Here is a 25,475-nt window from a genome sequence, read left to right as displayed (position 1 = left end):
TCATATACATTACCATGTGCCATAGACATGTGTGGCTTAAGGATTTCATTTTATGTTATAGTTTTGCAAATAAATATGAATGGAGAATGTCAAATTTTAGAACAGGATATTATATAATGCAATCTAACTAGCATCCTACAACCTTGTTGGCATACTTGGCACAATCCTAACAGATAAAGTAGGACATGCGCTTGAGATAAACGTAATTTATTTTTATCAAAGGCTTTAGAATAAGGTTATCACCACTCAAAATTTTCTTGTTTCATGTACTTAGTAATAAGAGTCATAATGTGACTAAACTTTTGGAAGAAATATGGGTAAAAGGTAACTAAATATGAAAATCACAAATCTCAGTAGCATATATATATATATATATATATATATAAGTGTAAGTCAAGTGTCATAATTTTTACTTTTATGGAATTTTATGGGATTGATAGATATAGCTTCAACTGAAGTTTTGTATCCTAAAAAGACTACACATGATAGTAGAAATCAATACGTCTTACTATTAATCTAAAATTTGGCATTGCTAAGTTTTAAGAAAATTTTACAAAAGTGATCTAAATCTCATTCCATACATGGCTCACTATATAAGATGTCATCGAAGCAAACAACAAAGGTGCCCAAACAAGAATGCAACAATTCAATCATGACATAGGTGAAGGTATTAGGAGCATTGAAAAATCCAAAAGGCATGACTAACTACTTAAAATAGACATTCACGGTACTGAATGAGGCTTTCGATTCATTATGAGGATGAATCTTGATTTGGTGATAACCCTCTTGAAGGTCGAGTCTGAAGAAATAACAAGACCGGCGAATCAATATGATATATCATCAAGTCTAAGAATATGAAATCCATAATTGACAATAAGCCTGTTTACATCACGACTATTTACACACAATTTTTAAAACCTGTCTTTCTTAGGTATTAAGAGTGCAGTACAATAAAGGGACTATAACTCAGTTGAATATGCCTTTTTAAGCAAGCCTTCCACCTATCATTATATTTTAAGCGTTTTTTGGGGTAAAATCTATAATGAGTGAGGTTTGGGGAGTTAGGAACTAGAAGCGAGACTAATAACATGTCGAATATTACTCAAATATTCAAGTTTAAAAAAAAATCTCAAGTACAAATAAGATTAATTTGTTCATAGCAACCCAAATAAATCATAACAGTTTTCAAATTGAAACAATTCATATTAATTAAACATTCGTAACAACTTCTTCATCTTTCTACTCATCGAGTTTTGTGTGCATACAAACTTTTAAATATATATATATATATATATATATATTAAATTAGTTCTAGCAAAATGGGTCCTTATAGACCCGAGACCCCTACCGAGAGAGTCCTAATATGTAGGATATGCTATCACTCCGGTCTCTTCTAGCTTTGGAAGTTCGTGCAATCAATCGAGGGTAGATATTAATTATCATTCAATTTTTTTATTAATATTAATAAATTCAACAAATTTTAACTAAAGAAGGAACTTATTTGTTAGATAGAAACAAACCTTAGAAATACTAGATATAATTTTTCAAACCATAAAAATTTTACATATAATTACACCAAATCTCAAGATTGAAAAATGTAACTATCCCTATAAACAATAAAGTTGATATCTTATAAAGTCTGACTGCAGAAGATATTTTCCTATATTAACACTCATATTAAAATGATTGCCTTTTATACCAGCACAGACAAGATTCGTCCTGCTACATGTATGATTCAATTTTATTACTAGAAGTAAATTAATTTATTTTACTCTATATATGTTACGATATTAAATATTAAATGATTATATTTTTTAAAAATTTAAATTTTTAAATAAAGTATTGATCATTTGAATGTGAAGAGACATGTCAAAATATTATATAGTAAATTTTTTCTTTATTAATTTAAACTTTTGATGAGTTGATCAATTAATAGTATAATACGATCAAAAGAAAAAAAAAAGCATGAAAAGATCGTCCTTGAATAAATAGACACTACATATAAATGACCATAACTTAAAAAGTATGCATAGTAAATCAATACTATTAACCACGGTAAAATAAAATTAATACAAAAATTTATTAAATTTTTTACAATAGTTGATTGGTATTTACCATGATTTTGAACTATAGCAAAAATATTTCTTCTGATTTTAGCCATGTTAATGTTTTTGTTTCGCTTATCGAAACAACATTGGCTAATAGCCGTGTGGAGCCGTGATTAATTTGAATTGAACACATTTTTTTTTTACCATAATGATTAATTGTATAAAAATATACACTTTTTCTAGTCAGATTAACCGTGCTAAGTGAAAAAAATATTAAACAAATTATTATCTTATGGAAATTTAGAAAAAAATGTATTTATTTGTATGGTTAATCACTATGGCTATAAAGTATCTTGCAGAATATAAAAACTTAACTATGAGATACTGTTAGGCTGCATGATTATGAAAACTTACATGAAAACTACAACCACCTCCTCTAAAGTTTAACATAATTATAAAATTTTTTTTATTATTTGAAAAATTATAAATACTACCCTGATATCTGATGAAATTATACAATCCTAAAATGAAGGTATGAAATTATCAATTTTGCTTTTACTGTAATTTTTTCTTTTTTAAAAAGAATTAAAATTTTGTAAAAAAATCGAATGGGGTGATTGAAAACTTTGAAAAATTATCCACTTAATCCATAAAAAAATTAATAATTTTTAAAAAAATAAATAAAATTTATAGTGTCAGTCCAAAAGTATTTTGGTCAGTTCATTACAAAATATAAAGCGGAGACTAACGGATTAGGCTGATTGTTAGACGGCCGTAAAAATCAGGTAATTTTTCAAACAACGAGTGGCATTCGTAATTATATCAAACTTCAAGAGATGTTGTTGTATTAATTTTTTTTTTGTTAATATTTTCCTAGTGAAAATAAGGGATTAGCATACACTTGGGACGATCTAACGTCTTCTTTTTGTTTTGTATATAACACCTATTATCAGCTAAATCTCTGCATAATACTAACATATTTCCAGCGGGCTTGGGCTTTATTTACTGCTATATTCCAAGAGATGGGCCCGAGTCAGATACTTTATATCAATTTAGGTCTCGTTTATTTTGAGTGAGAGAATTAAGTTGAAATAAATTAGCGATGGATAATAAAATGTGGGATGAGATTAAATTATCACATTATATACCCCCTTTCACTTGTGCTAATAAATTTTGGATAAAAAAATTTAAATTTCTGCTACTCCTTTTTTTTTTTTTTTGGGTAAATATAAGTTTCATTAATAAAACAAGATCGTAAGTACAACATTGCTCAATTGGTGGTTTCTCCCTCGACAGGCCAAGGGATACGCCATAATCTATATAAAGCACATGAACTAACAGAACGAGATAAATCAACACTGATAATCCTCTGTCTAATATCTTCCACAATGATAGTGGCTATGATGCTCGGTGATCGCTCTGCATGCTCAAAGCGTCTCAAATTTTGTTCCTTCTAAATGTGGTAAATGCAAGCAGCAAAGATTCTGCTACGCCTTCCGTCCCATATCTAATCTAACAACATTTAAGTAGATAAATTTATGTCTATTTATCTTTATAAAAATATTAACCACATCTTTTTGATAAAGTATGTTTTTTTATTTAAATTTAAATAAGCATGATTGACTATCTTTATTAAAAAAATTACAGATTTTAAGAGATAAATTTTAAATTATTTAGTAACATTATTTAAATTTATTTTAAATCTACAACACTTGGTGTTATATTTTTATATTAAAATTTAAATTATTTACCAATTACTTTCTTATATACTATAAAATTTAAATTATTTATATATATTTTTTTACTTATTAATTTGTACAAAAATATCATACTAACTAGAAAAACTCAGTAAAATACAAAAGGAATTTTTACCCAAATATTTAAAACAAATCTCCATTTTAGGTAGAGTATAAATATAGATTATTAGCTTATCTAAAATCTTTATTTACCCTATTTCCTGATCTGCCCTCTTTTCATACTGTAACTTGTTGAAATCACATCTGACCCACCAAATTCCAGGGTACAAATTAAGATCGGTTTCCAAATATAAATTTATATTTGATTTTGGTGAAATAAATAAAAGAAAAAAAATCAAGAAAAGAAACAATCTTTGCGTGTTAATGGCGTCTCAGGTCATACGCACGACCTCCTCTGATCTCTGTTCGTCAGAGGTATTTCAGTTTTCACATTTTTGTCCTTCAGGTAAATTTCTGTATACCGTCAGTGTCACCCCTCTTGGATGTACGTACACTGATCCCATGAAGTGGTTTGTGGTTGTGTGATAGCAGTTTTTGTTTCTGGTGATTTATTTGTATTTTGTGAACAAGAAAACTGGAGGGTTTTCTTTTCTGCCAGTGATGTTAATGTTAGTGTATTTTGTGCTTTTCTTTTATTGGAAATTGGATCTGATGTTGGGAAGCAGTTGAGCCTGATGGGAAAGTCTCATTGTTTTGCTTTTGTTTATCGTATGATTGATTAGTGGATATTCATGTCTCATTCTACTGTGATTAGTATTAGTTTTGGACGAAATTGTACTTTTTTGCTTATTTGCAAGATTTTTCGGTTTTCATGTGATTTATGAGTTGGATGATGGATTAATTGATGATTATGAATGTTGATAGAGAGTGAGAGCTGAGGAGTTAAGTACATACGAATAGAAGGGACTGGTGTTTGTGTGATGTCTTTTGACGGAGTTGAGAAGCAATGGAAATGTGCAATGGGAGGTCCGGTGAATTTTCAGAAAGTAAGTTCCATTGTTCGCGATATTGGGGAGCCTTGTCTTCATCAATCACCAATAAAGGTTGTTATAGCTGTAAGAATCTCAGTACTCCTTTTCTTTTCCTGTCATATTTTATCTGTCTGTCTGATGTGGCTTTAAATTCTGTTCGATTATTCATATGTTTTAAGTACGTCATTTGCTTGTTTGTTTTGGAATGGGAGGACTGGTGTATTTTAATTATTCCTTACTTCATAAACATCTAGAATATATAGTCTTGATGACAATGTTGTATGTATAGATTCTACCGACTGCAATACTGGTTCAAACTTGTTGTTTTGCCAGTTCTTGTTGGTGGCTTATGAATGTTAGCTTCTAGGATAACATGAACCCATAGTTTTTTTAACGAAAATGGTCTATATTTTCAATTTTGCAAGGAATATGTGAGTAATGGAGCAGGTAATTAGTAGTGCCTGGTTAAAGCTTGTCGTAATAAATGTGTGCCTCTTTGATATTAGATGTAAATCTATGGGCTCTGCTATTTTGTTGGATTCGCTCAGTGTTTGTGTGTGTGCATGCTTGCAGTGTCTATATGAACTCCAGACCCAGGATAAATTATCTGGATCATGATTAGGAAACAAATGAATGCACAAGGCTGAAAGTTTATTGCCTTCACCTCATGTTCACATGAATAGTTGTATTTCTAGGAGTACAGAGAAGTTAGTAAAAATGAATCTTCCATTTTATCCACAGTCCAGCTAAATTAATATAACCTGACATCTCTTACAGTGTGGATATGAATCAGTAGCAATATGGCCACATATCTCTCGGTTCTAATTTCATTGGTTGTATAATCTGTGAAAAGATTTGCAATTGTTATGTGATTTGAAACATTTAATCTTCAGTGAACAAGTGAATAATAAAGATGAATTGATATAATTCATAGCTTTCACAAATTGGTGGATGAGGCTTAGGAGTTGGCAATGCATCTTTCTTCCTTTTTATTTATTGATTTTTTTTTTTTGGGGGGGGGGTTCCAATTACATGAACGTGAGTTTGGGCCCACTTTTATAGATGCCTTACAGAACTACAGTTTGCATCTAGCTGGACGAAAGCAATCATCTGGCTGATAGTGTATCTATTTTTTCCAGGGGGGGGGGACTAGCTTTAGTATAACTTTGGTCTTATGCTATAGATGCTTAAATTGGGATAATTTATGTGTGCTTATATGAGATTGAATGATGTTATGGATATTTCTTGACGTGTTTGGGTTTAAACTATACAACTATAGAAGCAAGAAGAAAAGATGAAGTAATTTTTGGATTACCAAGTGCAGATGATTTGATGTACTTAAATTTATTCTTCAGATTAAGGCATTAAAAATGTTCTAGATTTTGATGTGTCTAATGATCAAGTTTTTTTATAGTAATGCAGTGGGGTTTTGTTGTTCTAAAAACTAAATTTTTAAAGAAGACAGACTAGTTCTCAAAAATTGTTTTCATTTATTCAAGGGGAGAAAAAGGAAGTGATTTGTTTGCATAAGATAAAAAGATCAGAAGAAGAATCCAGATACATCCTTAATGATGTGAATACTGATCAATGTAGATTCTTGAAGTTTCTTTAACAGTGAAAACCGGAGACCTCTTTCACGACAGCAAAAGCTAACTGTTCATGGAACATTTCTTTTTTCTCTTAGATATTTTTTTCCATCTCATCTTTCGCGTTTAATTTTTTCTAAACAATGTTATCTAAATTATGTAGTTTGCAGCTGCTATAACACCTTTTAATATTAGCTGGAAAAATTGTTTCATTTATTTGATTGATACTTCTGTTGAAAGTTGATCCTTGCGGAAGTTACTGGGTCAATTTGGAAATGCTACAAGATGGGCTGATTGGTAATTCAAATGATAGAAAATGCTGTTGAATTAGAATCCAGAACTGTAATCATGTTTTGAGTCTTTTGACTTTGGCACGGAAATGAAATAGTTAAAGTTTAGTTTTTCACTGTGCAAGTATGAGTGAAATTTATTTTGAAGATTGTTATGATACTTATGTAGGGCTTGTTCCTTTTTGGCTTTTCAAATCATACAGGTAAGCAAAATGCTTAAGCCAGATAAGTGGCAGGCGACCTTTGACAATGATGGAAAGATTTTTGGTTTCCAGAAAGCGCTGAAATTGATAATTCTGGGTGTAAGTGCTTTTATAGGAGGTCGCAATCTTTTATTCTGATTGTCTTATTTCATGCTACAGAGTTAAGACTTGGCTAAATGCAAACTTAGGGTACCAATGATAATGACTTTGTGGCATTATTTTAATAAATTCTTTATCTCTTTATGGTCCTATCCTATATAATATCTTAGAGGTTAATGCATATTGTTTCCCGTATTTTTTGTGTGTATCTCAGGATACAGGGTTTTTTTTCCCATAAAGTGGTGGTTAAAATGTGATGCAGCCTGTGTCCAACATCAATGTTATTATAATGTTGAGGCTATTTTTGTTATATTAATTTGATAGACCTGAGACTAGAAATTGATTTTACCCCTTTTCTTGGCAGCCCTATATTGATTTTAAGTAGAGAAAATTAGGTAGGACGAAATTGTACATGTGAATGAATAGTTGGAAAATTGTAGAAGATTTATCATGCTTCTTATGTTTATTTCCACGTATCTTTGCTATTATATTGACGAGCTAATAATATGAATTACTAGATAGGGTTGGCAGTTGGCACCAAACATAAAAGCCTCAGACCCTACCTGACTAATTGGTTTCAGCTCACTAGTTATTCAGATATGGAGGAGTTTTCTGGTTGGTTTTGTGGATTTTTCATGTGAACTGTCAAAAACCTCTCCATTTTAAACTCTGTGTTAAATCCTCTTAGAACCCAAAAGTTTATCATAACTATTGATGGAAAGGCAAATGGTCTTACATTAAAGTCCCTAATTTCCAAATAAGGAAATTTGTTATTACCTGATGCTCCAGCTTATGTAGTTTTATTCCAGTCCTCAAGATTCTTTCAAACCTCAAACTCTAAATAGAGAGGTGCTTTCGTCACTGCCTAAAGGTGCTAGCTATGACTCTTATTTGCTCTCTTTTATTGGTAAGAGTGGCCCAGGCGAAGTACTTGGATGATTGCTGAAGTGTCCAAGATTTCATATCGAACACTTAACAAACAACACAAGTTGCTTTCTGGGAGTTTCCTGGGCTTGTTTGATACGTCCTGTGAATATTAAACTTTTGGAGCCTGAGAACAAGTCTGACCTTAGTATTGACCCTGAAGCCTAAGCTATCTGAATTTTTGACATAACAAATATGTATTTCCTCTTAAGCTGATCTCAAACGTATGTTTGACCAGCAGAATTTATTTATAACTCGAGAAACAATTCCTATGCCCATTATTGTTTTTTCATCTCAATTTATTCAACTATCAGTATTATTGCGGATGGGAGTTTGGGTAAGCGCTAAGTTTTGGTTTTAGCTTTTAGATATCTATTATGTAGTTGATTTTTCTTTTTATTTAGTTGATAGCTGGTTTGGAGGTTGCTAAAATTAAAGGTTCCGAGTTCTTGACAACCTCTGTGTTTGACTATATTGGCCTGTGCTTGTTAATATCTACAGAAAAGATGGGATAAAGTTTGTCTCCGAGCCATTGTTCAAACTGTAACCTTACATTCAGTGCTAAAATCACCAATTTGACATACAGGGCGTGGATCCATCTATAAGACCTGAAGTCTGGGAATTTCTTTTGGGGTGTTACTCTTTGAGCAGTACTGCTGAATATCGCAGGCAACTAAGGACAGCAAGGAGGTAATGGCCTTACTAGTTACTGCTTTAGTTGGATCCCTTCTTATTGACTGTTTCGGTCTCTGCTTGCTCATAATCTTTAGAGAATCTTTATCTTAACTTCCCAGTTCTTCCGTATACAAAGTTTGTATCATAATGATATGGTTTAGTTAATGATTTTGTGAGGTTAGATGATCCATCTATTTGCCTATCTAATGCAGGCAGAATTTAAATGTCTGAGATGGAAATCATTTTCTTGCCTATTTATTTGCAATCATAAGTTTCTTGCTTTAATTTCTAGTCTAATTGAAAGCTCGCTCAGTAGATTTGTTTTCTTCGTGATGTTGATGGGGTAAAAAGTAGCAGTTGATATGTGTTAGTGGTGTGCGCAGTATCTGCATCTGGAAAATAAAATTTATTATTCTTTGGTACTTTGACTTTTTGGTCCATGTTGTGGAAATATTCCTTTTTTTCTTCCTTTTTGAGAAAGTTCATTTCCTTTCTCTATCCCTTTTAGGTTTAGGAGATAAATTTTGCTATTGAATGAAATTAAATATCCACTTACTTCACTGACACTTGATGTTACGTAGAAAAATAGATGTTGATAGCTATTATATCACTTACGACTTTAGTGGATTTCAAATGAACATTTTGGCTGGCAAGTGTTTAAAATTTTTCATGGTATTACATGGTTCTGCATTATTATGGATTCAAATTTTAGGCAAATCTTTGTTAATTCTTTAGGCCATTCTAAATGTGAATTCTTTCTAATTGGAGTAATATGAATTTCTCTCTGGTGCTATGTCTGTGTATTGTTTCAAAAGAATGCATCTATAGAATCTATGGCAAAAACTAGTGGATTTGAAATACTTTTAAGCTCCATCTATTGTCCATGCCCAATGCCTTAAAATTCAATTGCAATCTTAGTGTCTACATTCTTTGGTTACTCAGTTTGAATACATTTTAATATGTGAGAGGGATGGTTTTAAGCTACATGAGAAGTGTCCAATATATGTGCTTCAGTAACTAGCCAATAACCCATCAGGAAAGACGAAGATTTTAGCTGATGAAAATATGAGGTCGAGGTCATTAGTGAAGTGGTCAGATGCTGTTGTAACACTTTACACATTCAATTGGTTTTAATGAGTTTGAACCTGAAGATATGTGACTGTAGACCTCTAAGGGTCTGTTTCAGTCAGCAGGGGGTTCTTTGATTTCATTTTTCTGTTATCTTTTTTTCTTTTTTTTTTTTTTTCAAATTTTCATGTAAGTTGTTTTGAACCCATAAATATTTGGATCTGACATTTTTCAAGGAAAAGTTTTTGTTTTCATTCATCAATCCATTTTCACTCCTACATATAGAAGGTCCCCATCACACTGTATGTTGTGTTCTCGCTCATCGAGAACTGGGCCGGAAGAAAATACTCAAAGAGTAGGTGTAAGGTATATTGTCTACTGGATTTGCTTTCATGGTAATTTTCAACCCCACAACAAATAAAGTCATATTGGTCCATATTAACAGTGCCTTTTGCTGCTACACGATTCGTATGGGTTATATGTACCATAGTCTGGTATTTTGTACTTAGCAAAGTGTCACTGTTTTCCCTCAAGCTGCAAATATTAAGCCAAAATGTTTTCACATTTTTGTGGGGTTCAAAACAACAAAGCACATTTTAATTTTTCAACTAATGCATCATGCAGATGAAAATGTTTAGACCAATGGATTCACTGCATGACGCGTCAGGTTAAAAAAGGTGAAATGTGTTTCTTATTTTGAAGCCAATGCAGTTTGTGAAAATGCCTTTGGTCTTACTGTTTCCAACTCAAGGGAAAAGTAACAAACTTAATTAAAGTACAAAATGTTGGGCTATGGCGAGGAATCCACTTCGACTATGTAGTCTGACTGCAATGTGGTGTTTGGAGGCTGTTCTTCTGTCAAACTTGGTGGGATCAGTACTCAGCAGTTCGAGCTATGTAATATGTACCTGGAAACGAATAAATCTGATATGGTTGCAGCATGGGTCTATATTCTGATTGTATGGGCCGTCATTTGAGCCCCAATTAGACACGTTCTGCATTTTCTATATGTTTGGGAGGATTAGGCGCTTCTGGTGTAACTACTGCCCCACCGTCTCCGACATGGACAGTGAAATTGAATTCTCTCTCTGGTTTGGAGTACAGCTTCAACTCCGTTTTCTGTATTGTGTTGTCCTTTATAGCGTACAGAGGAAATACAAGCTTTCTTGTAGCATGCATGAGTTCAGAAACCACTTTCGCTTAAAGTTCACCAAGATCTTTCCTGCCTAGTAGTTCTCACTGGTAGGCCATAGGGAAACTCGGTGAAATTGCTGGTGGTTCCTTTTTTGGCCTTTGTCCGTACCGTAGGTGACCTCTTTTCTTATCCAATCCACATTCCACTTTCTGTATAGTAGAGACGACTCTGTGTCTCGGACTTTTCAGCCTTTGGTGGAACTATTATGTGATAGAATAGTACCTATCAGAGGCATAACAGTGTGACAAGTCCTGTGCGCTAAAAGTATGGCGGTTTACTGTTGGTCAGGAAATTGACATTGCAACCCTTTACTATACACCTCCGTTTATATGAGTACACAACAGCATCTCTCTTCGAACCTAACAATTGGGCAATGGTGGTGCTATCCATTTTTATGGTTGGCTGTATTTATTCGTCGTTGGCTTCAGCTTTTAAGGTGGTGTAATGGCAAGAAATAGTGAAGCTGCAAAATGCACGGATTTTGCATCTGCCAGAGAGGCCACTGATTGGGATGATGGGGTTTAAGGTAGAGATAAGACGGTTTGCTAATTGAGAGCACAACATAGCACATGTTTGTTATTTTTTTCCATTTTTGTCAATTTTGATTTTTTTCATTTTGCCATTGCCTTATTAAGGTATTTTTTTTGGTTATCTGATTTACCTGGAATTTTTTACATTTCTGCTTATGTTCGCTGCCTTTTCTTTACTGTTCCAGTATTTGAAGTTAATGAAACTAACAATAGAATTTAGCTGCAAATTATTTTCCAATCCTGTATGCTACTAGGTGCTGCAAATTGATTAACTGCAAACCTTTACAGGGAACGTTATAGAGATCTTGTGAAGCAATGTCAGATGATGCACCCAAGCATTGGGACTGGTTCCTTGGCCTATGTTGTAGGGTCTAAAGTCATGGACATGAGGATGAGTTCCAAAGAGGATGGGAGAAAGGATGCTGAAGTCCAAAGTGGACGGATTTCGGAAGCCAGTACTAACAAAATGGATAACAACTGTGTTCGAGATAGCAAATGTACAGATAAACATTATGCATCTCAAAGGGAAAGTTCTAGTGATTTTGGTGATCTTGTAAGTGTAAGAGGAAGCACTGTGGATGGAGCATATGATTCCTCTGGTCTTGGGCCTTTTCCTGATCCATGCAACTGCAGTTCCGCAACTGATCATGACACACATGAGCCAAGTTATGAAGTTGAACATTATTTGGATTTCCCTCCTTTACCTGTTACAAATTTGTTTGAAGAGAATAATGAAGATAAGAAAGTACTTAGGTCACATGAGGACAAATGCTCAACACAACGTAAAATGAGATATGAAGATGGGCATATGCACAGTTTTCGTATTAACAACAATGCAGATCTTGTTGTGGAATCAAATAGTTTCCCATCTAATGATGTCTCTCAATGTGCTAACTCCAAAAGTGAAATACTCCGTCCTGGTGTTCATGAGTCTCTTTCTCGGTCAAATAATTTCGATTATGAAGCAGAAATACACAATAGGATTATAATATCAGATGCACCAGAAACACCAACCAAATATGCAACCACGTCACAGGGAGGAGCTTCTAGTGAAGACAGAGTTTCTGAATGGCTTTGGACGCTGCACCGAATAGGTAAACAAGTCCATTTGTTCTGCCCCTTGTCTTCTTAGCTAAACCAAGGTCCAACAACCTAAAAATGCCTTTATTACCATTTACTTGGGGGTAAAATAGGTCCTTTTTTCAGTTGTTGATGTAGTAAGAACAGATAGTCATCTGGAGTTTTATCAGGACGCCAAAAATTTGGCTCGGATGTCAGATATTCTTGCTGTCTATGCATGGGTTGATCCTGCAACAGGATATTGCCAAGGTTGTGCCTTTCTTTTATTAATCTTACTGATTTATTGTAATACCAATCCTGGTAATGAACATTGGCCTTGACTTCATATTCTTGCTGATCTGCAGGCATGAGTGATTTATTATCCCCCTTTGTTGTTCTTTTTGAGGATAATGCTGATGCATTTTGGTGCTTTGAGATGCTTTTAAGGAGAATGGTAAGTATGTAACAAATTGTTGTTTAATTGACCTCTTTTCTGCTTTATGCTTTTGGTTTGTTTACTAAAATGCAATGTGCATAATTTTTTAGCGGGAAAACTTTAGGATGGAAGGGCCGACTGGTGTCATGAAGCAGTTGCAAGCGCTATGGCATATATTAGAACTTACAGACAGGGAAATATTTTCTCACTTGTCCCGTATAGGTGCTGAAAGCCTTCACTTTGCTTTCCGTATGCTGCTGGTGCTCTTCCGTCGGGAGCTATCTTTCAATGAAGCTCTTTGTATGTGGGAGGTTTGTTCTTAAAATTGTACACCTTCATCCCTCCTCGTTAGTCTATATACCCCGATAACATGCCAATAGCTTCAGTTTAGCATCTGGCATTTCAGAAAAGCCACTGCTCTTAGACTACAGTGTTGGGCTCTAAGGCGAACATATGGCTATGTTTATGACTTCGCCCAATCATGAAAATGTTGCTACGCTTTGATTAATAAAGATTGATTCATAGCATGGTTGATATATCCAAGGGTGTTACTTGAGGATGTTCTGTTAAAAAAAAAAATGAAAAGATAATGACTCCTGAAGAAGCATTGGAGTTTCTGATTTGATTTTCATTGTCATAGTACCTTGTGGTTGCTACCAATGGTATATGTTCTCCATTGGTGGATGAAGATTAGCAGGGTTGCATGAGTTATAATTCGATGTTTTCAATATGGTTATTTTACAATGTGACGCTGAAAATCAAGATGTTTTCTTTGATGTTTTGCAGTCACCCAAACATGTTTCTGTCGATGGTGTCCTTTTCCTTTTTATAAGCCAATTGATGTTCTTATTTTCCGTTCGCGATTCCAATTACTGTCCTGTCCTGTCTGTGATGAGAGATGCATTTCAAGTTTGAACCATATGATCTTTTGTGAGATTGATAGAAAACATGTACATTAAAACTCCCATTTACATAGGTGAACCTGTTACCTAAAATTAACATATTGAATAAGGATGACTTGTGATAGTGACCTACAAGCCAGATGATTGGAAAGGCAGAAGTTGTTGGCCCAAAGGAATGATGAAAGAATGGTGTAAGAAATATGTGTGTTTAATAAAGATTTGGAAATCTGTGATCCAATGGGTATGTGGTAAAGCGGCGGTCGAGGGGTAAAAAGAAGAGGCAAAAGATTACTGTAAAGTGTTTTACAAGCTTATGTGGTTTTATAATGTCTTAATTAGGTTGTAATTATACTCTTAGAGCGAGGTTTGCTGTCATTGGCAATTGTGAGCAGGAATTTATCAGACTAAAATGCATTATACAAGGTTTAAATCTAACATGGTCTATTTTTATAAAATAAAAATTAAAATACAAAAAATAAACTGAGCATTTTCTTTTGAAATCACAAAAAATTAACTGAACATACAATGATAAATAGAATTTCATTTGGTATCTAACCGTAGAATTGACAATGAAATTTTGTAATTGTGTGATTTCAATTTTCGCTTAAGTCATTTCTTTCAATCGTACATCTCATAACATCTTCAATTGCTTAGTCCATGTAAAAAATGGCAGCCTGGTCGGGATAATTTTCCAGATGAAAATAGTAGCTTTCTCTATACTGGAGGATGTGGTTTTTAATAGTTTTTATTAAGTTGTATAGTTTTGATGGAAGTCAATAAACTCTATGGTTCAGAAATTCAGGTGGTGTTGCCACTGTTGAGGAGGACATGTATAGCAGTGCAATAGCTTCCTACATGTCTTTCACATATAATTCATTATCTATAGTGGATCATCACATGATTCTAGCTGCAGATTAAGGTTGTCAATCATGTCTACCTTAACAGTTCTGTTTTTGCCTGTTAAACTACGATTTATATGATGCATTAATAGTCATGTATTGAGGCATAAGTGTTGGCTATTATTGTGACATTATTTCTTATATTTCTCAGTTTATCTTTGACTTCTGTAGGCCATTTGTCGGATGAAATTTGGTTAGGCTTTTTCCTTTTTCCCCTTGTGTTTTCAGAAGTTCAGATAAAGATTCCCCTGGAAAAAGTACTCAGATACAACTGTAAAGTACATTTGATATTATATGTTTTCTTCTTCCAACAGGAAAAATGCATGTCTAACCAGCCTTGCTTAAGAATGAGGATGGAATATGAAATCTTGAATAAATTGCATTATCATGTTCTCCAGCCATTTTTTCTGTTCATTACGATTTGATCACCAATAATTTCCCACTTTCATCACTCCATTGCTTGTTTCTTAATGCATCTAATTGCTGATAACCAACTTTTTGCATATTCATTTACGGTTTACCCTTTCTCTTACTGGCATAACATTGTTGTTCCCTCTTGTCTTATATATAATTCTCACCCTCACTTATATTAAAAATGCTGTCACCTTGTTTCTTGTAAGCCAGAGTGGGTGCTAGCCAACCAAGTTACCATGTCTGTATTTAACTCCCATCTTCTCTGCTAATAATTAATAGCACATCTGCTAGGTCTGATCCCTCTTTCTTCATAGTTGCGTGTATTGACTTTCTCCATCTCTTTTTCATCCGTGGCCATAGAAAATCAAATTCGCTTGCTTTCTTCTCCTTAATTGAGATAGATGTTGATTATCTATTAATGAAAAATAATGCTTGAACAGTGAAACAGTTCTACTAGCAAGTATGTCCGGCAACCGTGGTGGTTTTACCCACTGAATTAAACTTTTTCCATAGCCTTATTTGGGGATAATTTCACTTTTCATATTCAAAGTATACATCTTTTTCAGTTTCTGTACCCAGGTTTCCAAGTCTAATGACTTGGTACCCGAAGTTTATGATTTTCATGCGTGTGAGTATCCTCCACATCCGTTGAGTTGATCTTTAGAAAAAATGGTCAACTCAAGTTTGGATAATTAGGTTGGAGCTTGTCAATACGAGGGTATGTTTGGCTGCCATTTCATTAGCCACACAAAATAGAGGTGAAAGAGTGGAATTGAGGAAACTTTTGCAAAAAAGGAGAGGGATGAGGAGAAATCAGTTTTCATCTTGTTCAAATTCAAGTATGGGTTCATCTAATGAGAATATTTACATGGTATCGAGCTACCATTGAAGTCTTCTTGTACCAAAATAAATCCAAAAAGAAGGTTTTGGGCATGTGCTAATTAAAGGGTAAATTTGTGCTTTGTTATTTTATTTTGTTTGTGTTATTATTTACCATTAATTTTTGCTTTTAACTTTTTTGTTCATAACAAACATTGAACACACAAGAATACAAATGCATATAGCAACACATTTGTTTTTCTTCCTCAAATTATGAACTTCATTTTCAAGCACTTTTTCTATACTTTTTGCATTTCTTCAATTCAACTTCAAAGGTTTTGTTTTTTGCTTTGAACACATTTATTTCGTGTTCAAGATGGTTGGTTTTTCTCAATAAACCAGGAATAATTTGCTTCAATCTTGTGCACATTTCCGAATCAAACCATTTAAATACTCCACAATATTCCTTTTGTGTGAACAAAAAATTAAAAGCAAAAAGTTAGTGTTAAATAATAACACAAACAAAATAATAAGAACAAAGCACCAATTTATCCCGTAATTGAAACATGCCAAAACCTTCTTCCCGGGTTTATTTTTGTTCAAGAAGTTTTCAATGGTAGCTTTGTTCTACACTCACAATATATTTTTTTGTGAATCCATACTCGAATTTGAGTAAGATGGAAACTGATTTCTCCCTATTCCTCTCGCTTTTTGAAAAATTTCTTCAGTTCCTCTCTTTCAACTCTATTTTGTGTGGTGAATGAAATAACAGCCAAACATGCCCCTTATATAGACAAGCTCCTGCCTAATTTTGCCTCAAAAATTGGGTTGACGGTTTGTTTTAACGGTTAAAGAAAGGTACTTCAGCGGATGAAAATCATAAATTTTGGGTACCAAGCCTAGGGTAGTAAAACTGAAAACGAGGTATACTTTGGGTATTGTTAGGGAAAAGACAACAATCATCTAACGTGGTCTTTGGCTCTTGTGGTAGAGTTATTGAGGTTTTAGTGGGTCCTGAAGATACATGGTTGCTTCCGACATTGATTGTGTTGTATTGCATGCTGAACGGATAATTTGGTTTTGATAAAAAGAAGTTCAAAGCAATATAGTTCATGGCTTCATCATGTTAAGGCATATATATGCTATTTGTGGAATTCTATTTACATCTCTTGATACTTCCTCTATGCATATGTCAATAGTTATGAATAATGATCTTCTAAAATGAGAATGCTCATTATTTGTTGACCTTTTCATGCAGATGATTTGGGCTGCTGATTTTGATGTATCATTGACCTCGCTTCTGGATGATAATTGCCCAGAAGTTTTGGCTATACAGTTACCCAGGGAAGCAGAAACTGAATCGGGAGAAGAAAGCATTTATGGTAATACTATTGGTTGCAAGAGTGGCTTTCCATCGAAACATGGAACTGTAGGACGCCCCATCTCTGACAACTCAGTAATCAGATCCAGACCAACTAGACCATTTTGTGGCTTGACAAAAACTTTCTGGTCAAGGAATGACCGCTTTCAGATTCGTACCTTTATATCAGCAAGAAGAAATCATGACGATGAATTGCCTGTTTTTTGTGTAGCAGCAATCCTCATTATGAACCGTCAGAAAATTATCAAAGAAACACGTTCCATTGATGACCTAATAAAGGCATGTGATATTTTTTGTTATCTGTGCAATACTCTCTTATGCTGGTTCATGATTATGTAGTTAAACAGAGCTAATTCATCTTCCAGGACCTATTATTGATATAACTCTATCTTTTTGTGTAACATATAGTTGGTCAGGGTTTTTTTCCCCGCAATGAGCTTCATCTAATTTTAGCCGTATTTGTTGAATGAAATTTTGTGGTTGGCAACACTCCCAGGATTCATTCTTTGCATTTATTCGAAGGAACTTATGACTTCCACACTTCTTTTGAAGTACTATTCTGTCATTTAAATCAGGTATTAATTAAGGATCTTACATTAGGAGTTCAATAAGTTAAAGCCAGTCAACATTCCAGGTTGACTTAATAATGTTTTATTCTGCTGCAGTTTTTCTATCCATGTCTTGTGCATTTGTGAGTATATACTAGTCTCCTGCTTATTTGTTGTTAAGTTTTCCATTAATTTGACATATGAAAAGTAAGTCATTCCTCTTACCAGTTTAATGCTACAGCTCCTTTCTGATCTGAAACTTGATTAGATGTTGAGATAGTATTAATAGGTTGAACATTTGTAGTCTATGAAATAACTCTTTTCTCTTGTCCTTTTTCTCTAACTCTATCTCTCTTGATGTCTTATTGTGAACCATTCTGCAGATATTCAATGATAATATGTTAAAGATCAGAGTCAAGAGATGTGTACGTACAGCCATTAAACTGCGAAAGAAGTACTTTAACAAGGCAGGTTTAGTAATTGTTCGTGTTGTTTTTCTGTCTTACATCATTGCCTGGGTAGGTATATGAATAAGTTCTGATGGTTTCTTATATCTTTTCTTTCTAGAACCTCGTTATCCAACATTATGTTTATTGATATTCTTGTTCATATTTCTTTGCATATGTTACTAGCATTTCAACTATAAAATTGAAGCATTAAGATGACATTTTAAATTTGGATGTTTTACCTGCTAAATTTAGCTACACATTGTTGTTTCACAAAATGAACTTCAATTTAAATTTGAGGCATGCCATATATTGTTGTTTAGCATAATGAAATTCCATATATTATGGTGTTGTCGTTTAACATAATGAAATTCCATATATGTTAATAGCTCAACTTTGTATTCCTTTCTTCCATGCATAGCTAGCAAGCTAAATATTTACATCCTACTTGTAACAGCTAATCAAGAATAGGAGTTCAGTAGCTCGGAATGGCAGTTAAATTCCAATATGAGAAATGCATTTCCATTGCACTCTGAAAGGCTGCTGATGATTTGAGGAAGAATTTTTGAGCGAAAGCTTTTGATCATAGACTTATATTTTGGAGGAACTCATAACTAAGTGCACAAGCCATCTAAAAGGTCATGCCCGTTTTGTGCCCAGAAGAAGCACACAACTCTTTAACCAGGTATTGGTATCATTTCTCTTCTTCAAAATGAAATATTATCTCCAATATTCGGTGGTTATATTTTTATATTGGAAGCCACTAATTATGGCAGTTAGTCCTGCTGCTTCAAAACCATGTTATAGATTATCGCTCTCGTGAACTTGTTCTCGGTTGAATGTTGTCGAAGAGTGTTGATAAGCAATGTTATTAGGTCATTTTTGGAGGTTTTTGAGTTCTAATTCATTGACATTTAAGTTTTAGTTCCGATTAACCTCTGGGTATGAATTGATTGTCAGCCTTTGTATGACCTAGCTTTTCTGTTTTATTGACTGTATGCTATACTTTTTTGTGTTTAAATGGGGAAACTTTTTATTAAGATCTAGACAACAACTTGTACAAAAATTTTCAGCTGTTAAATTCAAATGTATAAGATCCAGCAGTATGGCAGGACAGCTGTGCTACCCCATGTCGAGTTTTATTATTTCATAGCATTTTCACAAAGTGCTGGTTGGCATGATCAGTATGTAAGAAACAACTTGTATCAAGTATGAACAATAGAATACATGGTGAATTTTGTTTGTATTGAAAGCTACAAAAGCAAAACTTTGATTAATAACTACTATTTGAGTTAGATATAGGAAAGACATATACAAGCTTCTTTAATTAACTTTAACTTTCCAATATAAGCATCTATGAGTTGTCAGTTCGAAGAATGCTAACTTAAACTATTATAGGTGTAGAATAATGGGGCGTGTATCAGTTAAAACCTAGAGTAAGTAAAAACCTTGTTAGGTTAACATTGCTAGGTGCTTTTCCAAGTTCATGCAGCTCCATAATTTGGTAACAAATAACTAATGCCTCTTTCTTATTATATGTAAAGATTAAATATCATACAATCATGGTCTCAAATTTCTTGGACGTAGGTACTTAAATGTGCTCGGGAGTGAAGAACTATATCACTGGTGTCCTTGATTAAAGTCACTGTCTACAGATGTCCATTTTACACGAACTGTTTTCTCATTTTCTTTCACTATTTTGGAATGGGAATCACCTCAGAGGAGTGGGAAACAAGGCGTAAAACCTAGGCAAATTTGGTTGTCGACTTTCAGAAGTGTATTAGAAATGTTTCAAAGACTGTAAGCCCATTTTGCTATTAAGACATTGGGGCTAATTAGAATAGTTTCAGATTTTTATGCATTACATGCAGTAATATTGTCTTGAAGTTCTTCAATAGGCCTTGGTTTTCGTTATACTTTATTTCCACATGAATGCATATTTCTTCTTGGGGTGTCAACAGAGTTCTTCATTTCCTGAAATAGCATTTTTCACCTCATTCTCATCAACAATTTCATACCAATTCAAACATTACCTTGTCTCTCGCGGGAGTGCCCCACTGGTATACATATCTGCATAAAGAGTTCACGTAAATTCAGGAAAATAAATGTCCTAATTTTCTAATTTCTTCAGCTAGTTGTTTGTATGGAATAACGCTGCCTTATAAATTCGTGGCTTTAATCAGTCAACTATGGTGAGAAAATAACAGATCATCTTACTTTGTTGCTTATGCTAAATACCATCACGCTGGGAGTCTGGGACTACTGAGCTTTGTTCTAAAAGACGAGTTTGCTACTAAATATGATGCTATATAACAGAATTATTGTGGCTGCTTTCTGTACAGGTTCTTTTCTTTCTAATGCTTGCTTAGGACTACAGTTTATGTGACAGTTTCTCCTTTCACCTCAGGACTATGAAGTGGACCGTTTCCTTTGCTTGGTCTGTTCAGAATGCCGATGCAGGTTAGGATAGTAGGCACTTTCAAGATTCGTTATATACTCGAAGAGTTCTATCATCAATTTTGGTACTGTCAAAACTATCTCATTGATATGAGAAAGTATACAAACTATTACAAACCAATGCAAATTTTACATAATCCTTTTCTCTTATAAGAAATCAATATATAAAATGCTTTTCTCTCTTATTTAATCAGTTGAATTTCCTTCTGCATTATATGATAACTCCTTCCCACTTCACCCATAGATCCGTCCTACTTGATCTTGGGATTATTCTTGTTTGTGAAACGGCAGTTCCTGCGAATCTCCCCTTGCTTTCCTGTCAAAACTTTGAGGCCTCCCATCCTGCTCATCGATAGGGCAAATCCCTGCCGGAACTCCTCAAATTTGCCCGCATACTCGAGCACTTTTGGGCTTGTGTTCTTGTTGAACAGTAGCTGCTGATCAACTCTAAGAACTGAATCTTTCGATAGTACGTTAGAGTAGTAGGCGTTGCTGAACGTGTAATTAGGACCGTACTTGTCAGTCAGAAAGACCGTCGGATCCTCCTGGCCCTTCTTCAGTGATGAAGGGCATTGTCGTCTGAGTTTGTCCAACGTGGATTTGCTCATTGTTGGATCTGGTTTACCGGTTTTGTTGAAGTTGTAGAGACGATTGCGTATGTATGAGCAGTGTGCTTTTCCTATTGTATGTGATCCTGAAAGTGGAACAGCAGATGAAGGTAACTTAGATTTTCTTTCGGAAGGCAGGTAAAGGAATTGGTAAGTAGAGATTAAGCAGTCACCTAGGAGTGTGACATAATCCTGTGCATCTAAACCCTTGGACCTGAAATATGCCAAGCCTCCTTCCGAAGAGATTGAGGGTGATGGTAGATCCACCCATGCTGCATTTGACCCTAGACCGTCCCTTCTACCCAGGTACACTGGATATGATGGTGCACCTGCCTGTATGTTGATATCATGCAACACAGTTTACTAGCCTGGTGTATGGTGAGTAGAGTATGAAAAGGTCAAATATTTATAACGAGTTCGATGGTGTTTGGCTAAGCTTATTTAATATAAAGTTTATAAGATCTAATATTTTATTCATTAATGAATTTTTGAAGCATTTGAATAATTTAGATTATGAAACTTATAAGATATTATTAATGATAATTTTGTAATTAATATTACCAAAATTTGATGGAGTTTAGTTAAAATTTTGAAAATAAATTAGGGACTTGTTACTATTCTTTTGACCACATATATTTAAATTTTTATAAACTTCTTTTCTAGAAGATATACAAGACTTCAACGCTTTACAAGTTTTTCGAAACAACTTACCCAAACATCCTTCGTCTATGATTCAGTTGCCCGAACATTTAAACTTGCGTATTAGAATAAAATTAAGTTGTTAATGACTAGGCGCTTTTTTGATTTATTAATTATACGTTGAATATAAGAACTGTCTAAGTTTGGTCGAACGAAAATCAAGGTAGAGTTCCCCACGTACTGTATTTTTACGCACAAGTGAGTAGAAAAGGAAGAGAGGATACCAGATGAAGGGCGTCCCGAACAGCAAGGTTAAGAATATCAGCACAGGAAACCACCGGTCCTTTGCATCGGTCATCGACTACCGTCTTAATCTTGTCGATAAGTCTAAATCCATCGACGCTTAGATCTTGTATCGCTTTTTTCTCCGTGTGAGGCCCGTCTAGCAGGATCGACGCATCACATCCCTAGTTTCATTTTTCACATAAAATCACCAAAGTTTGTGCACAAGAAAGAGGAAGAAGCAAAACACCTTGTAGTAAAATGTCCTCTTCTATGACATTTGGATGGGAAATTTGAATTTATGAGAAAAAATTGGAGCAAGAATTTTAAATGATCCCTTATTAAAATAAATTTCAAATTTATCAATATTATTCAAAACCAGAGTTTCTTTAAAATCTTTCATATTCAAAATTATCCATATAAATAAAACAATTTCAAAGTAGGGAGTTCTAAATACGTGATTCTATATCTACCAATCCCAATGCAGTTTTAATAAACTTAATTGGAAAAACAATTATAAACCGTTTGTGGAATTATTTCTATTTCGACTACACGTTTTCAAATATATATATATATATATATATATAAGCATACATAAGATATTGTTAAAATTTTCTTTTATTTTTCCTCAAAATATTCCTTTTTATATATTAAAAATTAATGAAAACATTAATAATTAAATTACATATGATAAAACCAAATTAATTATTCTGATAATATATGCTACGTTTGATATGCCTTTAATATATTTCCACTCCCAAATACATATGAAAACTTTCCAAATCATTCACCAAAATTAAAATAATAATAAATAATTAAATAATACAATTTTATAGGATTAGATCTAAGATGATGATGCAGATTGTTGTAGCTTTTATTTTAATATATTCAGATCTTCAGAAGTATCTCTTCCCAGATCGACACGTGTCCTTTCTGGGATTACCATATTTTCAAATATTGAAAATTGTGCAAACATGGAACTTTGTGTTATATTTATTGCTAGAAAAATCAACTATGATAAGATCTCAACCCAAGCAAAGGCTGATTTTTGTAATTAAAATAAATATTTTTAATTTATTATCGAAGAAAAAATGTTTAATTTATAGTTTTTAATTATGGATTATTTAATTAAATTGAGCTGATTTTTAAGTAAATAATTATAAACAATTACTTAGCGACAATGCAGTTCATTGATAAAATCATAAATATTCCCAAAATATTTTGATATAAATTTTTTTAGTTTCAAGCACCATTATTTTTTATTATTATTTAACTTCAATTTATTTAAACTAAAAAGCAGAAACTATTGCAAACGCCCCATAAATATGAATTATATTTATAACATGTTTGAACAATTTCAAGACGAAGTTTTTGTTAAAAAAAAAAAGAATCTTACATTTCATATAATTATTTTCCAAAGACTATACAATTAAATAATCAAGGATACTATATATACAATCTTGGGATAAGTATTTAATTTTAAAAAATGTAATTAATTTTTTGAGAAATAGGAATTATGTGTACAAGCATTTCTTATACACTCTATACGTGTGTTTAATTTTTTGTTAAATTATTTATGTGAAATTAAAATATTTCTGTAAGATTTTACAATGCACAAATAAAATAACTCATATAATATTTACGATACAAATATAAATATAAGAAAAGAAAATAGAAAAAATACCAATATAATAACTTTTGATCATATATAATCACAAAAAAATAAATAAAATAATAGATGGACAAGAAACATACATATATATAATTTTTATATAACCCACTCGCATTAATTACCAAAAAATAAATTATTTATCACACTTTCACAAGTCAAAAAAAAAAATAATAACTTAGATTGATATATACCACAGTAAATAACATCGATTCGAAAAAATTAGTTTTGATCATAATCGACCGATATTTATCATGGTTTTAGCTATAATTAGCCGCAATATTTATCATAATTTTTAATTATAATTAGTATTTTAACTTTTCTTGTAGAAACAATGACTAATAATAATCGTTGTACAGTTGCAATTAATCAGCATTTGCTACAACTTTTTTATCTTTTGCCACATTAATTAATTGTAACAAAGATTCATATTTCATTTAGTGCCAATATATATATATATATATATATATATCATGCCCATGCAAGATTTAAGTGACCAAAACCTCTCAAGGAGTTTGAAAATAATATTGTATACGAGACATATACAATATACATAGTGTATGAAATACGAGATAAAATACGGAAAGAATACGTACGTTAATCATGCAATCTGCGTAGAGGATCTTGAGCAGCTTGGGTGCGATGCTCTTGTCCTTATCCCACCATAACTTGACTTGATGTTGCACAAAGGCTTCCACATTAGCACAAGTGTTGAGCTTCTTGTAGTACTGGCGCTTCAACGGCCGGGACTCCGGCGGCAGCGTCACCGCCGCCTGCATCCGCCCCACGTACAGGCTCAGCCCTACAGCCACTACTAGGGTTATTGCCATCACATTCCACCCTTCTCTTTGATCCATTCTTTTCTACTTCCAAATATTCTCTCTAAGTTTGCGTTCAAATTGGAGTGCTCAGATGAGATCACCTTCAATATGTATATATATATATATATATATATATATATATAAGGTTGCATCTACAATAGGAAACTCATATTTCATTTATTTTATTTTTAGGATTAATTACATTAACATCCCTCTCAAAATATAAAATTATAGTTTTTTCTCATAAACTTTTGAAATTGACCCTTTTCGAGAATTCTCTATTTACAATTATACCCTTTCTATTAGGGTTTGGAGACAAAATTTCGATGTTAGCAAAAAAGAAATACATAAACTTATAATTTTACGTCCCATTCAATGTATACGATTCTTGACAGTTTATTAGTATTTTCATTGCTCAACAACTGCTTTTTCAATGACAATGATTCGGAATAATATTTTATTACAATTATACCATTTTAACTTAATATATATACATTTATACCATTACAAGTATGAAAGTATTACTATGGTATTTTTCTAATAAATTATAGGAAATGGTGTTGAATGAGGGGTAAAACTGAAAGTTCATTTAATTTTTTTGACGTCAGCATTTTTAATCCAAGCTTTTACAGAAGTAGTATAGTTGTAAATCGAGAATTCATTGATGGGGTGTATAAGTGTAATTTCAAAAAAAAAAATTGAAAAAAAAGTATAATTTGCATTTTGAGAGGGGTATAAGCGTAATTAAC

At 33.1% G+C, this 25,475-nt stretch overlaps 2 protein-coding genes across 7 annotated transcripts; one reads left to right on the top strand and one right to left on the bottom strand.

Moving 5' to 3' along the window:
• The first annotated feature begins 4,017 nt into the window (after positions 1 to 4,017).
• On the top strand, positions 4,018 to 20,892 carry LOC105172001 (rab GTPase-activating protein 22). Of its 6 annotated transcripts, XM_088885813.1 has the most exons (13): positions 4,019 to 4,250; positions 4,670 to 4,860; positions 6,856 to 6,954; positions 8,465 to 8,568; positions 11,635 to 12,440; positions 12,553 to 12,675; positions 12,771 to 12,859; positions 12,952 to 13,152; positions 17,134 to 17,535; positions 18,188 to 18,271; positions 18,708 to 18,935; positions 19,838 to 20,050; positions 20,658 to 20,892. In XM_088885813.1, exons 2-11 carry the CDS (start codon positions 4,726 to 4,728, stop codon positions 18,747 to 18,749), a joined length of 2,085 nt encoding a protein of 694 aa, XP_088741939.1. In that variant the 5' UTR covers positions 4,019 to 4,250; positions 4,670 to 4,725; the 3' UTR covers positions 18,750 to 18,935; positions 19,838 to 20,050; positions 20,658 to 20,892. The 6 variants fall into 6 exon arrangements, with proteins under 6 accessions (XP_088741941.1, XP_088741939.1, XP_011091613.2 ...); XM_088885815.1 differs by lacking the exon at positions 20,658 to 20,892 and having other exon boundaries at positions 4,018 to 4,219; positions 19,838 to 20,208; XM_011093311.3 differs by lacking the exon at positions 19,838 to 20,050.
• On the bottom strand, positions 20,885 to 24,801 carry LOC105172108 (putative peroxidase 26). Its single transcript, XM_011093446.3, has 4 exons — positions 24,502 to 24,801; positions 22,239 to 22,421; positions 21,489 to 21,648; positions 20,885 to 21,401 (listed from the first exon to the last, which is right to left on the bottom strand). Exons 1-4 carry the CDS (start codon positions 24,760 to 24,762, stop codon positions 20,959 to 20,961), a joined length of 1,047 nt encoding a protein of 348 aa, XP_011091748.2. The 5' UTR covers positions 24,763 to 24,801; the 3' UTR covers positions 20,885 to 20,958.
• Positions 24,802 to 25,475: the final 674 nt, after the last annotated feature.

The sequence above is a fragment of the Sesamum indicum genome, linkage group LG10 (genome assembly GCF_026168435.1).
Source record: "Sesamum indicum cultivar Baizhima isolate 11 linkage group LG10, ASM2616843v1, whole genome shotgun sequence".
Taxonomy (NCBI): Eukaryota; Viridiplantae; Streptophyta; class Magnoliopsida; order Lamiales; family Pedaliaceae; genus Sesamum; species Sesamum indicum.
The sequence above is the reverse complement of the archived record's forward strand: the minus strand, read 5'-3'. Positions and strand labels throughout refer to the sequence as shown.